Source organism: Sprattus sprattus (genome assembly GCF_963457725.1).
Source record: "Sprattus sprattus genome assembly, chromosome: 10".
In the NCBI taxonomy this organism is placed as follows: Eukaryota; Metazoa; Chordata; class Actinopteri; order Clupeiformes; family Clupeidae; genus Sprattus; species Sprattus sprattus.
Window position 1 is genome coordinate 20,695,720 of NC_137908.1, and position 16,248 is coordinate 20,711,967.

Genomic DNA, 16,248 nt, shown 5'->3' on the forward strand with positions numbered 1-16,248 from the left:
CATGTTCAGCATGGTGTCTTACCCTAGAACACAGACAAAGGCGTCTCTCCTTTCGAGGATAATCACATGAAAAAAGGGAAGAGGTAAAAGCAAGAGGCCCTCCACAAGGTGTGTGCCAGTGCAGACCTGCACTCGTATTAATTACACATGAGGCACATCCAGCTGATGGGTGGTCAGATGAAGAGTGGAAACCAAACCAAGCCTCCCAGCTCTCGGAGAAAAACACCCATTGCAGAACCCCTTTAATGAAGGACTGGATGAGGTCCAAAGACTGAGGCAAATCATTTGAAAACAGAAATGTGCTTTGGAAGGGCTAATCTTTATCTTGGATCAGAGGAGCAATCCCAACCGCAGGCTGCACACTGATCCGTTTGATCCCCCCCCCCCTCCCCTCCCCACACCCCCTCAGGGTAATCACACATTTATGATCTTTGGAGGCAGCCCATTTTGATGCACACCTTTGGCGCATGGGAGAATGATCTATGCTTGACATGACTGTGTTAACCTCACCAGCAGTTAGCAAAACCGTGACGACACTCGTTTTGCGACTGACTGGAGATGATTCTGAAAGTTCTGAGCGTTCCTGCCAGAGGTGAACACAATATTGAACCAAAGAATAGTGGTAAAAGTGAAAGTCTCAGCGACGATCAAAACCCAAACCAAGAACCAAAGTCAAAGAGCTAAAAAAAGTAGTACATATTGTGCTTGCCAGGCAGTATCTCCCATCAGACAGAAACCTCAGCCTCTGTGAGTCTGCTGTGAACAAAGAGAAGTTGGGAAATGGAGCAAGGGAAAGTTTGAGAAAAAAAAAGGAGCGCATGAAAATGGAGAGACACACCTCAGAGGGAGGGGAAACCGAGAACAGAGGGGACGATCCTATCTTTCCGCTCCATGTGTCGCTTTAGCCATCAGGGCAGAGATAAGGGCTGGTGTGTCGCTCCTGCTGAATCCCAGGGACAGGCCCTCACAGCAGATTACAAGACCACTGCCCTGTGCCAGGATCAGTCCTGCCCAGCCTCCTACATGGGCACTGACAAACACACACACCCACAGGGGTGACGGTCATGGGCCAAATTTCCGTAGGCACACATCCTCAGCTGGGTCACCATCCAGACTCTCTATTGGTCATGGTTAAAGTGTATGCTGATACTATCTACTTTGTTCCTTAGCTCTGTTCTCTTTCCTCTAGATAAAAACTGATAATAAACCTAAGCTATTTTCTCCTTCCTCTACATATAGACTTATAATAAACCTAAGGTTCCTTAGCTCTGTTCTCCCTCCTCTACATATAGACTGATAATAAACCTAAGGTGTTCTCCTTCCTCTACATATAGACTGCAAATGAACCTAAGGGTTTTTTAGACACTAACCTTGCTCTAACACCAACAACAGAGTGTCTATTTGACAACGTCCTCATAAAAATGTCTGTGCTTACTATGTGTTCCGTAAAGTGAGAAATACCTGTCTGTGCATATCACTTAACATGCACCTTACAGATAACTTTAGATAGCAATATTATCTATAGTAAATTAAATAAGATAAGAAGTAGGCTCTATGTTTGCACACATTAAAGGGCGGTTATCAGTTCATGCGTCATTGTGTAACAAAATGTACTTCAAGATAACATAAATTCAAATGCTGCAACTGGACAAAGAACTAATGCAAAACTAATGTAGTAGAATAGAATAGATGAAGAAATGTTTTTAATTACTTTGCGTTGATTTTGTATCAGCCAACTCACCTAAGTAATGGTTAGTAGGATTAAAATAACAATGTCCACTACTGACGCCAACATTATATTAATTAAAATGAGTGGCAATCCATTAGAGCTACAAATGATAAAACAATGCTTTTGGGACCTACTTTCATGACACTTTGGCTCACTGACAGGTCTGTGAAAACAAAGTAGCTTATTTGACTTTGAGCTACTAATATGAGCACTAGTGTTGATATTGGATACTTCTCAAAAAACTATTATTACTATTATAGTTATATTATAGTAAAACTTGCTTGGTGATCAAACCTTACATAACTTTTCAGGGGTCTCAGCATCTGTGACATGAGCCTAGTGATCCAATCAGTATCGTTTTGAATGAAGCATATTAGCTACAGTGTTAGATTACTTTGAATCCAATAGAACAGGTGAATTAATAGAGTGCAATAGAGTAAACAGGCAGAACGAGACTTATAACAAATGGATTCTAGTGAACGATTACTGGCAGGTGTAACCGTAACTGTTTATAAATTCATACCACGCTAATTCTCTTAGTTCCAAAACAATAGCAAACATGTCCACAGTCACTGCTTGGACTTCAGTTTTGAAAAAGTCAACTTCCACACAAATCTGAGTCAATGACTGGTGTCTGGAGAAGCACAAGTGAGATAACTTTATGGCCTCGACATGCAGCCTTGCTAAATATGAACACATGGCCCTCAGTATAGCCACTGTCACAGTCAAAAAGTCATCTCCGGGTGAAACCATTCGCAAAATACTTCTGAACAAATGGACACCAAAATTGTCCTCCCCAATGCCCCTATCATTGCTCCACTACCCCCCTCCCCTCCACAACACACACGTCTCCTGTTACATCAGCAGGACACCTCACTTTAGCTTAAGCCTTCAACATGTAGTCAATGTAGCCTCTATGCTGGAGCTTGTCTAGCATTACAGGTGAGAGTAAGGTGTCATAAGAATGGTCAGGATGCTTAAATTGAGAGAGGTGGGTGCATACATGTGTGTGATAAGAGCTGCTTTCAGTCGACTGCTTGCAACCGGATCTGTCTGCCTGTCCATATTCTGTCTCACTACGGGGGGAGGGGGGTGGGGGGGGGGGGGGGGGTGGGGGGGGGGGAGAGAGAGGGGGATATAAATCTGGGGTGGCGCCGGAGCTTTGCTACCATCTATAGCGGCCCGCTCCACAGCTCTAACGAGGACTCCCAGGGCCTGCCACCCGTCCACCTCTGCAATCTGAGCCCAGAGGGGGAGGGGGGAAGGGGGGATGGGGGCATGAGGGTCAGCTTTCGGTGACATGCCTGTGGTATTATTTTGGCGTCTGTGTTTTGTAAGACAAGTTTTTAAAATAAAAAGGGGCCACGGCAAGCTGCTTGAATGGACGTGAGGTGATTTGTGGGATACCACTGGAGCACACAGCATGGGACTGACCCTGCTGGCCAGTGGCAGCTTTGAAGTGGTAGTGGGTGGGCACCGAGAAAGGTGAGACAGAGGTGAGTGCGTGTGTGCGTGTGTGTGTGTGTGTGTGTGTGTGTGTGTGTGTGTGTGTGTGTGTGTGTCACTTCCTTCAGTGATCACAGAGGGGTGAGAATATGAGACAGCTATATGGTGCAGCTGCCGCAGTTAGAAATGCAAACAGAGGCTAGCTGTAGGCACTGGGAGATTATTATCTTCCATACAATGTCATCAATGTATACAAATATAAGCTACTGGCAGTTTTCAATCACAAAATATTCAAACAAACTTTATTTTGGGGAAAACAGTGTACCGTGAAGCGGAAGTATGATCTTAATCAATACAGGGATCTACTGCTTACATGGTTGAGTAGTAGAGCAATATCACAGCCTAAAGTTAAGACTCCTGGTTAAATGTTAGCAAACCAACCTACACCTGTTCCTAATTATCTAATAATCTTTTCCTCTTTGTGTGCAAACTGCTCTCAGGACGCTGAGGTCTACCTGTCTCTCACCTGTCTCAGGACCCTGAGGTCTACCTGTCTCAGGACGCTGAGGTCTACCTGTCTCTCTCACCCGTCTCAGGACCCTGAGGTCTACATGTCTCTCTCACCTGTCTCAGGGCCCTGAGGTCTACCTGTCTCTCTCACCTGTATCAGGACCCTGAGGTCTACCTGTCTCTCTCACCCGTCTCAGGACCCTGAGGTCTACCTGTCTCTCTCACCTGTCTCAGGGCCTTGAGGTCTAACTGTCTCTCTCACCTGTATCAGGACCCTGAGGTCTACCTGTCTCTCTCACCTGTCTCCGGACCCTGAGGTCAACCTATCTCTCTCACCTGTCTCAGGACCCTGAGGTCTACCAGTCTCTCTCACCTCTCTCCTCAGTGTCTAAACAGACTAAATGATATGCATGATAATATGCTGTTGCACAGAACTTAAAAGGTTGCACTCCTGGTGTGGGTCCAATAATTACCAAGGACAGGGAATTAAAAAAAAGAACAGACGCAGCACACTGCATCAAGATATATATGAGCATGCAGTCGGCAGCGCATTTATTCCTAGTGGATCTATTTCACTTGATAGTCGTCACTGGGCACTAAACAGGCATTGTAAAGTTCCCAGACCTGTTTATACAAAAAAATCTACATTAGCAATATCTCGCCTTAGCAACTTGAGCAATTTTTCGCTTCTCTGAGCTCTTACGGGCGAATTGCTTGGAGGTGATGATTAACCGCATGGCTAAAGCTCCCACTGAGCGGTCGGGAACCTGGCCCCCAGTGAGACTTTGACAGGGGATTATGGAGCCCCCTGCTAGCAATTCCACACCAGACTGGCAAGAAACCAAACCACTGACAGGATAGCTGCCCCCTTCTTATCAACCTCTCCCAAGCCCCAGTACCAGTGCATGTCCATTGATCTTATTCTCCTGCATTAGTTATGAGGCTTTCGTGAACAGAACTCTGAAAACAAGGGCACAGGTTTAGACAAGGGGGCCTGAGGCTTTCCCCTCTTCTAACCTCGGAGAATCAACACTAACCCAGGAAGCGCTTTATGAGCCGCTGGGTGAGAGGCGGCTCCACTTCATGAGAACATCAAAACTGAAAACTACACATACACACTCCCATTAAACCACAGGTGCCTGGCACACAATCCTGCCAGGAGAAGGGGGAAAAAAGTCAGCTAGGTGTCTGCACTTGGTTGTGGCTCCTAGACGATGACAAGTAAATAGAGGAATAAATCACTGTGAGCACCAGACAGAGGTAGTAAATCAGCTCATCTGTGGGGGTACTAGGGTGGCACGCAACAACCTCATCTCGAGATGGCACCATTTCAGCATATTACATTAGAGATGGGATGAGCTCACATCAAACCGCATAATGCAATGCACAAAACATTACACTGTTATGGTTAATACAAAGGTACACAATCTTGTAAAGTTAAGGAACTGAATATAGAACGTCCATGAAAATTATTATTTCCAGGAAAACAACAGTCAGAGCAGTTAGTGTGGAGCTGAGCACGCACATCACATGATAGGGGTGGGTGGAGGACTACCCACAAGGGGATCTGGGTCATCTCACACACACACACACACACACACACACACACACACACACACACACACACACACACACACACACACACACACACACACACACACACACACACACACACACACACACACACACACACACACACACACACACACAGCAGTGCAGCAGCAGTCAATCTGTGCACTTCAAACACCAGTCTAAAAATACACAGCCTCTTCTAACTCTCTCTGAATGGATCTCTGTTTGTAGTGAGGCTCCTCAACTTCATGGCTTTGTGGAGGCCAGCATAATGCAACATGTGAAGAAGTATCATTTTGACCATTGACACACAATGAAGCCTTTGTCAAAGTAGGGTAGGTGGGCAGTCTTTTGGGGGACGCTGGGGAGGGAGGGACTGCAGGACACTGGGGACAGAGACCCTTTTGTCTCTCGGGTGTTAAAACGTCTCCACGAGCTGGTGAGCGCGGGGATCTGGCCTGTGATAACAGCAGTGCTTACGGGACCAGTGGGTGTGTGGGTGACAGAAGGGACACTGATGGGAAGTGAGTCAGTGGAGGTGACCGAGCGGACCCTGTCCGGCTGCAGCGTCACACCAAGGAGACGGAGAGATAAGAGACGTGGTGGTTATGAAAGATGGCTGTCTCCAGTAGTGGGTGAGAAAGACAAGTCATGTGGGAAGAGAAACGTCAACCCAAAGATGCAAACAACGGAATCAAATTTGAACTGCCTCACAGGTTTCTAGTCAAAAGAACACAGTTTCCTGTATTGGTGGACAAGGTGAAACTGGCAATACAAGGACAGACCATGAAGCTGCCCTCAAAAAATGGCAACCTTGGAAAAAGTACCATCATTTTGTGTGAAGCGGATTGTAATAATTCTTAAGAACTAAAAGAGCCGACAAAATAGGACATCGCAAAAAGTACAGCAAGCGGAACCAACTAAGTGAAGCCAACTCCGTAAGAGTCTTTATAAAGAAAGCTCCAATATAGAACCCACACGGTTGATAGCAAGTGGCTCATTTGGGATATATAATTCAAGTAAGCCCAACTGGAAGTTCTGAGAGTTAAGCGTCCAAAGTGACGTGGGGAAGAGAAGTTTGGCAAATGGCATCATGGCAAGTGGCGCCACACGACTCACCCCGCCCGCTAGGCATTATGGCAAGGGACAAGAGGAGGTGGCAGAGAAAGTTTAGAAATGGAGAGGAAGGCTGGAAGCGTAGGAAGGGTGTGAGTCACCATTCCCCTGGTTCCTGGCTGAATCCAACACCACTGTTGCCTGACAAACACACCACACACTACGGAGAGAAGGCACACACACACACGCGAACACACCATACACCACGGAGAGAAGGCATACACACACACACACACACGCACAAACACACCATACACCAGGCAGAGAAGGCCTACACACACACACACAAACACACCACACACTGTGGAGAGAAGGCACAGAGTGATGGAGACAGAAAGAGAGCAGAGCAGACATAGAAGTTGGAAAGCGAGAAACTAAGAGGCCTCACAAACACACAGACAAACACACACAAACACACACACACACACACACACACCCACCCACACACACACCAAACCACACCAGTATTCCAAACAGAATCCAGGAGGATGCAGCATGATGATCATGTGTGGAAATTCAGTTTACCCAAACTTCCTCCTGATGTGCAAATGTAAATATGAACGGTGTAAATAAGGCTCACTAGCCCTAAAACTTCCGCTGTCGTGGTGACAGCGGCTACATGAGGTGACATCTCTAATCTTTATACACAGCGCTGGAAAACTTTGCCCACAAGGGTAATTGGCGAGGAAAAACCAACACCCTCCGTAAAAAACTGTAGTGGACAGGAAGGAGAGGGGAGGAGTGTGGGAGGTGTGGAGCTCTGAGTCACATCGAGTGTGAGCACCTGACATGGCCTGACAAGCTGTGAAACTTTCCCATTTCCCCTGATCCACCAGCCTTCCAAAGAACTGTGTAAAATGCCAAACGCCTGTGATGACTCTGTGCCGCAGGCAGGTCTGGACTACAGTCAGCCTGAGGGCACCTGGGCATCCAATACCTGTACAAGCAGAGCACCAGCATCACCTTCGACTCAACCACGTTATGTTCCTTTTTTAATTAAGTGTGTGTGTGTGTGTGTGTGGTTGTGTGTGTGTGTGTGTGTACACATATGTTGAGTGCCCCCGGGTGTACTGTGTAGTAGCAAAGTAGGCGAAGCATCCTGTTCAGACACTCATTTCCTCCCAGTCTGTGTGTGCTGTGTTTCCTGAGGCTGGGCACAGGGCAGGACCCACCAGGGCACAAGTCTTTAAAGCCCCCCTCCAATCCCACTCTCCCCACCAACACCAGGAGACAACCACAACCAAGTGGCAGGGAGCTCCTGACCCATCTAGTGACAATGTGTGTCTACACACATATCATCTATTCATCTGTTAATACAACTACAGAGGGTTTCAGCAAATCTAAACTCCTTACTTACTCAATGCAGGTTCTTTATAGGGCCAAGAGGAAAGAAGGCTGACGGATCTTCTGTATGCAGCAGCGGAAGTGTTATATGTTCAGTGTGCAATAACATCTGTTCTGTGGATATTGACTGTCCACTTGTTTGGTTAAAGAATATCATTACTAGAAGTAACAAGTTATGTACCTAATAATGCCCATGAATTTATATTATGAATTATTCTATATTTCCAGTGGAAGGTGTGATGACTGAAAAATGCATAGGCACAGATACGGGAAAACAAAGTCTATTCACTTTCCATTTCCTGGTGGTTCTCTGAAACGTACCTAGAGTAATGGCCTGAAACGACACAAAGGCACAATAGAGCCTTTCTGGACTGACCCCAGAGCAGAGATATACTGTACAATCACACACACACACACACACGTTTATTTCAGGACCAGAGAAGACAATTATGAATCTGTTGTGTGAACTTAAGAGGAAATGGAGCCACCTGCTTAGGTATAAGACTATGGGAAAAGTGAACTCTCACATGGGAACTATGAGGAGACAAAGGCGTCCTTCATGCCAACGTCGAGACCAAGAGTGAGTTGAAGCCTAGTTACAAGAATCAGTGAGCACTAGCTATGGCCACCTCTCCTTCCCTGTCTACCAAGATCCCTGCCTGTGACTGACTATGAAGCTACACTAAATGCGAAGATGGAGCAGAACCCAAACCGTTTAACTGAGGCCAGAGAACCTCAATATAAATAATGGCCAGCATTTATAAAAAAGCATTCCAAAACCTCTCTCCACCACATAAAACTAGCTCTTCAATTTCCAGCTTGACTGAAATAAGCTTAAACACATATTAAGAGTGACTTTCATAACGCTATATTACACTCCTGGTAAGTGCACTGTGCCATATGTCTTGCGGCTTGGGACATATTCAGTGCATGATATTTTAGAAGCAGAGTTTTTCGACTATTAGCACACATGTGTGTATCTTTGTTTACTTTACATGCCTCCTTGGTGAACACATTTAAAAAAACTTAAATTTTAATCCATAGAAATGTTATTGCATGACGATGAAGTACATTGTTTTTTTTACATTTCAATATGCTTGATACATAAAATCATTGAATGCTGTGGAAGACAGTTGTTTAGTTACATTGTAGACATGAGGCACAACAGCAACAACTATTGGTGGCTGTCTTGTCTAGATATTAGATTTAAACAAAAATATTATATTTGAAAACACACTTAAAGAAAGCAGGAAACTAAAAACTTGTATGGGCGAACTACTGAATCCAAATTTAAAAAAAAGTTACCACTGACTCAAATATGAAATAAAAGCCAACTAAAATAAAATATTACACATGTAATTGCACATAATTATAATGAAAATATGTGGTCATGATGCTATTATGTTTGGGCTGAATATGTAGCTATAGAGCCTCTTATTAAATGCAGAAAAACAACCACTGAAAAAAAGAAACAGTTCAATCCTATGTTTACTTCAATACTATGTTTACGTGCATACTCATTCAAATGGTTCAGACCATTGTGTGTATGGTTGGAAAAAAAAGAATCCCACACAGAAATGAAAAAAAGTACCCATTAGTTGTACTGGGTTTCGAACCAGCCAGAGGACAATGAGCCTGGCAGCACAGATCTGGAAGGATCCCCTAAACTGCTCCACCACTGAGGGGGCGAGTGCAGCACTGACGTGGGACTTTCCCACAGTCTCACAAACCTCTCCAGGGCCTTATTTGTCAGAGGAGAGTACTGCTGAGGCCATATACCAACTCTCTGGCCGTCATCAAAAAAACACAAAATGTTCCAAAAGAAACCAAATGTTGGGGGGGTTCCTGCCAAGAAACGTCTAACTCATACATATAGATGCACATATGGGGAGAGAGTTCAGCTGGATTTACGGCTCTGCGTGAATGTGGCGAAATGGACACAAGTGTCATTCCACAAATTGCTGAAGTTTTTGTCCTTCACAGCTCTTTCTGAGAGGGCTGAATATTCTCCCCTCTTTCATCTTCTGTGGGTTTAGCCCCCTCTGAGGAACCACTTGCAGGCGCTTCAGATTTTCCCGCTCCTGACTGAGCGGGCTTTGGCTTCCTGCTCTGAAATAGACTCTCTCGTCTCAAATACTCAGCTCGCCTCCCTGTGTGGGATACCAGGCTTATGTAATGGTACTAAACAGGGCCTTTCCCCAGTGCCTGCTGAGGACGCTTCCTGACTAAACAGCCCGGAATCTGAAGAATATAATTCCTTTTTTTAAGTCAGATCTGGACTGAAGTACGTTATACAAAGATAGTTTTTCAAAGATCCATCTGGGAATGAAGACCTGTTTAAAAAGTGATCGTGAAAACAGTTCCTTGCCACTAATCTCCATGCTCAAAACACCTCAGAACCTGACCACTCGCGGAGATGAAATATTTCAGTTCTGCTGTTTCTTCTTTGCTCGGCCGAGGTCATGTTTGGAGAAAGGAAAACGGCTCCAGACCGAGGGGCCCTTTCCCTGATTCAGGATCCTGGTGTTAACAGGCCTGAATCATCACTCACTCATCTCTAAACAAACACTCCAATCTGGAGAGCCTGCCCACGCACAGGAAAAAAAATCCTGTCTGTTTTACGACATCCAACAGTCTACCGGTGCAGCTGATTTCTGCATCAGAAGTTATTTACTTGCTTGTAAATGCACTGGTACAGTCAAGTACAGAAATACATCATGTGGCCATGGCATTGATAGGGATATATTACTAAACAGGTTGCCATGATTAAGTAAACATTAACCGGATACTTCACATGGCCCTAAGTTATCTTACATCTTTGCTTTTTTTTCATAAAACACAACTAAATGTACTATGCAAGAATTGGATTAAGACCTGGAAAGGAATCATCCTGTCGCAGCACTTCCAAACTGAATTGCTAGATTTAATTTCCTGCTTCATTTTAAACATGACGTCAACACAGTCAATATGAATTGAAATGCTGGGATGTGAAAGGTTTTCATGAATAAGTCACATTTCATGATTTAGTATTCAAGGTTTTCCATTTCTTTGAGCTTTAGAGGTCTGGGCTGTAACTTTGAGCAACAGTGTTCTCTATTAGATTGGTTGGTATAGTCTTGTCAATCATGCATAGAGCAATTTAATGCCAGTACTGTCAAGATTCTTTGCAGATGTGTTTCTAGACATTCACATGTATTTAACATCAAAAATGAGTAAAAGCACACGTAAGGTACACATTGCTATTAGCATGTGTGTTCCTGTGATTCAATCCTATGGCCTTGGTACCAGTTGAACCACAAAGTAGCCCTGCTAAGGTATCTCTAGAGGGTGTCTCTAGAGGTCTGCAGAGGTGTTGTATATTTAGGGAGAAGATATGAGAAAGAGGTTAAGGTCAGAAAAGTGATGGAGGTGAGAAAGAAAGGAGGTCAGAGATGAAAAGCTATGAGGGAAGAAAACAGGAAGTGATGGATAGTGATGAGAGGTAGAGATATCCAATTGAGAGCAGGGAAGCGATTGGAAATAAATGGATGGACAGAGTGGTTGGAAGGAGGAAAAGAATGAGAGGGAAATGAGGGAAGAGAGGCTCCCACCTCAGCTGCCTGCGTTTCCTGGTGCAGCAGCGTCAGGCCGGTCAGATCTTCCAGGAAGGAGTGGGAGGAGTTGAAGACCTTGGACAGGAACGGGAAGCCCTCTCGCTCATAGCTTTCAAGGACCTGCAGATCAGTAGAGGCAGATACCGACACGCACTGAGTCAGAAGCAGTTGCATAACAGAAGATATTTCACTACAATTTTGATCGGCGAGTCCCTCACAGCTAGCTGCTATCTAGAGCTGCTAAGCTGATATAATAAATGTTTATAATTGCATCTTAGAATGTACTTGTGACACAAACAAATAGAAAAGGCTGACATTGCTCTTGTTTTACAACTTTGTCTCTGAACTGTGAATTGTAAACTATGTCAATGAGTCATGCCATCGTATCCATAACAAATGATCATTATTATCAGAGAGAAACACAGCTTTTTGGTATATGAAACATGCCATTTTCACCAATGGCATTAGCTTAGGTCAGTGTCTTATCGTAGCGTTTGGGTGTGAGTGGTAATGGAGTGTGTGTGTGTGTGTGTGTGTGTGTCTGTGTGTGGAAGGGGGGAGGGTGAAGGTGGATCACTTTTCACTCTCCACAAAAGCCATCGTGAGGTGCTGCAGACATCTGGCACCACTGCATGTCCTGGTGGAGCCACAGTGTGCCCCATCTCAATCAGACCCCCCCCCTCACAGACTTCCACACTCTCCCCCCAACATGACTCCACCTAGAAGGCCCATTATCACTCTATTCTCTACAGGAGATAAAGACCCCACTCCACCTCCAGCCACAATGCAGGATGAATACCGCTGAGCAAAGTGGCGTCTGCTTTTAGTGTCCCAGACAGCAGACAGAGATAGAGAGAAAGACAGAGAGAGAGGTATAAGAGAGAGAGAGTGAAATAGAGAGAGAGAGAAAGAGAGAGGAGGGAGAGAGAGAGGGGGGAGAGAGGGAGAGGGGAGAGAAGAGAGAGAGGAAAAAAGAGAGCAAACATTGTTTGAGACTTTCTGATATTTGTTTCTTGTTTGTTGGGCCCTGCGTATCACATGTGATGGTGTCAACATTGGCGGGATATTTGGAGCCTGCGCAAACGCTGCACTTGTGACACACTAACTCCCTCTGGATCGTAACATAGCAACTGGAGTAAAAGCAACTTCTACAAGATTTCATTATGTTTCCAGAAGTGGATCCCCCCTTCCGAAGTCTGTGCTTTTTGATTGATGCAGCCCTATTAAACCATGGCAACTGTGACACAGAGGGGGAGAAGGAGAAGGAGAAGGAGCAGGGGAGGGCGAGGGGGGGGGGGGGGGGCAGAAAGAACATCTGGTTTGCATACAGTATGGCTCACACACAGTTAGATGTGGTACGCCTTTAGCCTCTTATAACTTCCCTTCCATAACTGTTTCGTGAAAAAGACAGCGAGAAATAGAGACAGGAAAACTGGAGGAGGTTCTGGGTCCACACACACACACACACACACATATATACATATAAAAGGGAGAAAAAAAAAAAAAAATGAGCATTCAAAATGGCCCTTTGAAGCCGTCTTGTCTAGAGAGCAGTCATTAGCCTTTCTAAGCCAACCGCCGAGGACCAGAGACCCAGGCTCATGTCAGCCCACACCAGCCAGGCACAGGGCTGCTGGAGGCTTCAAATAGGCCACTGGACGAGCTGGAAACTAGGCTGGAGCTGTCAAACTGGCAGCGCTTCAAGTGCTCCAGATACTGAATATCCAGGACTACGACTACCTCCCATGTGCGTCGGGTGCAGGTCAGCTCCACAGAAAAGCATTATCATTTTTTTTTTTTTTTAAAAGAGATCTGCAACAACATTCACAGCCGTGTTTATTTTCAAGAGATGTTGTTTCAGCCGTTTTTCATTTGGGGGGGATGGGAGTGGGGTGACTAGGGTGGGAGGTGAGGCATAGAGGGGATAGGAGAGAAAGACTGAAAGGGAGAGAGAGAGAGATAGAACCAGAAACAAGCTGAAATTTACAGGCTCTCTTTCTGCTGAGAGGCAAATTGTTTTGTTTCCATGGTTTCCCAGTCACACACAGCTGAGAGTGGGGCCGTATTTCAGTGATCTATACGCTCCAAGGATGTGAGACACATACAGGAGAACCAGAAAATCACACCCAGCAAAATGGTCTCTCACAACAGAGCCAGCACCACCTGACATCATAAGAGGAACTCTTACTATTTTGCTAAAATACTCCCAAACCAATTCAACCTATCTGCAGTTCAGACTCCAGCTTCAGCTTTGTGCGTCATGGTCAGAGCTTGCTGAATCAGGTGAACGAGGTTATAGTTTTACGCACAAAACTCTCATTATGTCAGCTACTTCTTGTCCTTCTTACACATGGCTGCCCAGAGAACATGGGCAGGAGACACGGTCCACTGTTGTGTTCTCCATGGCCCTTTAGCATGAAGCTGTGAAAATGGGTTGAAAGCGTTTGTGCCCCTGTGTGTGTGTGTGTGTGTGTGTGTGTTTGAGCGTGTGTTTGTGCCCCTTTGTGTGTGTGTGTGTACAGGGTGTGTGTGTGTTTTAGTGTGTGCGTTTGTGCCCCTGTGTGTGTGTGTGTGTGCAAGGTGTTTGTGTGTGTGTGAGCCCCTGTGTGTGTGTATGTGTTTGTGCCACTGCGTGTGTGTGTTTAAGTGTGTGTGTGTGTGTGTGTGTGTGTGTGTGTGTGTGTGTGTGTGTGTGTTTGTGCCCGTGTGTGTGTGTTTGTGCCTGTGTGTGTGTGTGTGTCTGCAGGGTGCAGAGGCCAGGGTTGTGAGGCAGCCTGAGGTCAGAGGTGTGCTCACCTCACTAGTCAGCATTCGCACATAAAGGTGCCACATCTAAGGCTTTTATGATCCTTTGACGACTACAAAAGAAGCATTCACCACAGAGAGAGAGAACAAGAACAAGTGTGAGAGAGAGAGAGAGGGAGAAAGAGAGGGAGAGAGCAAAAGACAGAGAGAGAGTGAGAGTTCTAACTGAGTTTAAGTCATGTTTGATTTTTAGGCTGTGCATGGAAGGGAGAGAGGGAGGCTCAGTGGGCGAGAGAATGCGACAGGGAATAAGAAAGAGAGGAAGTAGATGGAGAGTGACTATAAGGAAGGTACACACACAGTCATCGAGGTCAACTGAGCTGTGAGTTCACTCCTCGTTTAATGCCCCTGGCCTGCCCAGCCTGCCTGGCACCCTCAAACCCTCAACAACCGATCAAAACAGGGCGCCACGAACACAACACAACATGGCCTGCTATGATGGCTATTGTCCTTATGGCTGAGGAGAATAGAAAGAGAGAGAGAGAGAGAGAGACAGAGAGAGAGAGAGAGAAAGAGAGAGAGAAATTAAGAGTGCATGAGGGCAAGAATGACAGAATGAGAAAAATGAGAGGGGAAGAGAGCCAAGGAGAGAGAGACCTCATCCACACATGCTGAAGGGATTGAGTGGCTTCCCTCTGTGATTTATGGAACTCAAGCCCTTCGACAGCATCAGGTCCCCAGGGAAAAAACACTTCTGCCCGCCGTTTAATTGCTCACATACGACAGTGACATCAACAACCAACTGTGGCCTGATTGGGACCATATGGCCTCTGATTTACCCCAACACACTCTGTAATTTCCCCTTCCCGTCAAAACGCCATGCACTCATCTCCACATTCATTCACCACTCAGAAAATCCATGGTATTCCACGGGGGAATTTTCTGCACAGTCTGAAGGGGATATGAATGTAAGAGAGAAGTCCAAAGTGAAATATGTTTGCTTGGGCACTACTACTGGGACAGCGGATTGACTACTGAGCTCAAGTATGACAAGATAGACAGTGTGCAATACGTAAGCAATCACACTCATTATGAGGTTGGGCAGAACAGAAGTGAGACAGTGTGCTATGATACTGCCTATTTCAAGGCTCTGTGTTTGTGTTTCAATCATTGTGAGTTTCAGTGGAGCATGTTATGCAGGGCAGGACTTACTAGTTGTGAGCAGGCGGTGCACTTGTCAAAGGCCAAGCTTGCAGGAAGGACGTTGTCAAATCTGGCCAGAAATCCTCGGATCTGCAGTTGAAATAGAACACAGAAAAAGTCTTGTTTATGGTGACATATTTTTTGCCTGTAGGAGGAAATGCTTGACCACAGCACCCCCTGGTGTGAGGGAGAGGGCAACAGACCAATCTAGATTTAAAATTCTACACCCTGAAAGAGTGGATTAGTAATTGAGATGCTTTCTCGCACACATAACAACTCTATACTACTGTTTTCGGTTACCATACACATTATTTCTCTCTACAGAGATATATAAAAAGTACCAAGTCCATTCTCTCTATCTCTCTCTCAAAAAAAAAACACCCATCAGCCTCTTCCCATGACGCAGGCACAGCAGGCGAATCAAATCCTCTGCTGTCATCAATTAGGCTGTGGTGCTGTGGCCTCTCAGGAGCAGTACCTCTGAACGGCTTCTAGAAGCCTAGCCAGCCAACACACCTCCCTCCGCTCACTCAAGCAGCTTTATCTTAATTGAAAGGCAAATTAAAAGCAAAGCTCCAGGCGAAGATAAAATATGTAATATACTTGTGTTTGTGCATGTCTCTCTCTATATATATATATAGCGTGACATTAACAGTTGCCCGGTTGACCTGGCAACCAAATGGAGATAAGTGGCAACATAACTTGCCCCCCTGTAGTAACCTCACTTTGACTGTATTTTTGTGTTATTCATAAATAAAATAAAATGTATTTTTCAGAAATATCTGAACATCGCCCAAGACCCAGTGAACTGCAGTTTGCACCTAATATTAGAATTGTAAAATCGAACACCACTGTTTGATTCAGATTCCCAACTTGTCAAAACTGATGTGTGCTGAGTGTGTGTGTGCGTGCGTGCTGCATGTGTGTTGTTTATGGCAGTATATTGAAGAATCATGTCATATCTTCAGTCAGTCACAAACAGCAGGTAAC

The 16,248-nt window shown here is 45.3% G+C and overlaps 1 protein-coding gene across 2 annotated transcripts in view; it reads right to left on the reverse strand.

Annotated features, from left to right (window-relative positions):
• The window catches only part of atg7 (ATG7 autophagy related 7 homolog), a 55,758-nt gene that overhangs the window by 14,746 nt on the left and 24,764 nt on the right, over window positions 1-16,248 (reverse strand). For both annotated transcript variants that reach the window (XM_080846547.1, XM_080846548.1), the window contains exons 17-18: window positions 15,268-15,348; window positions 11,308-11,430 (exon numbers count right to left, since the gene is read on the reverse strand). In XM_080846547.1, coding sequence (XP_080702673.1) covers window positions 11,308-11,430; window positions 15,268-15,348 — 204 coding nt within the window. The remainder of the gene's footprint in view (window positions 1-11,307; window positions 11,431-15,267; window positions 15,349-16,248) is intronic.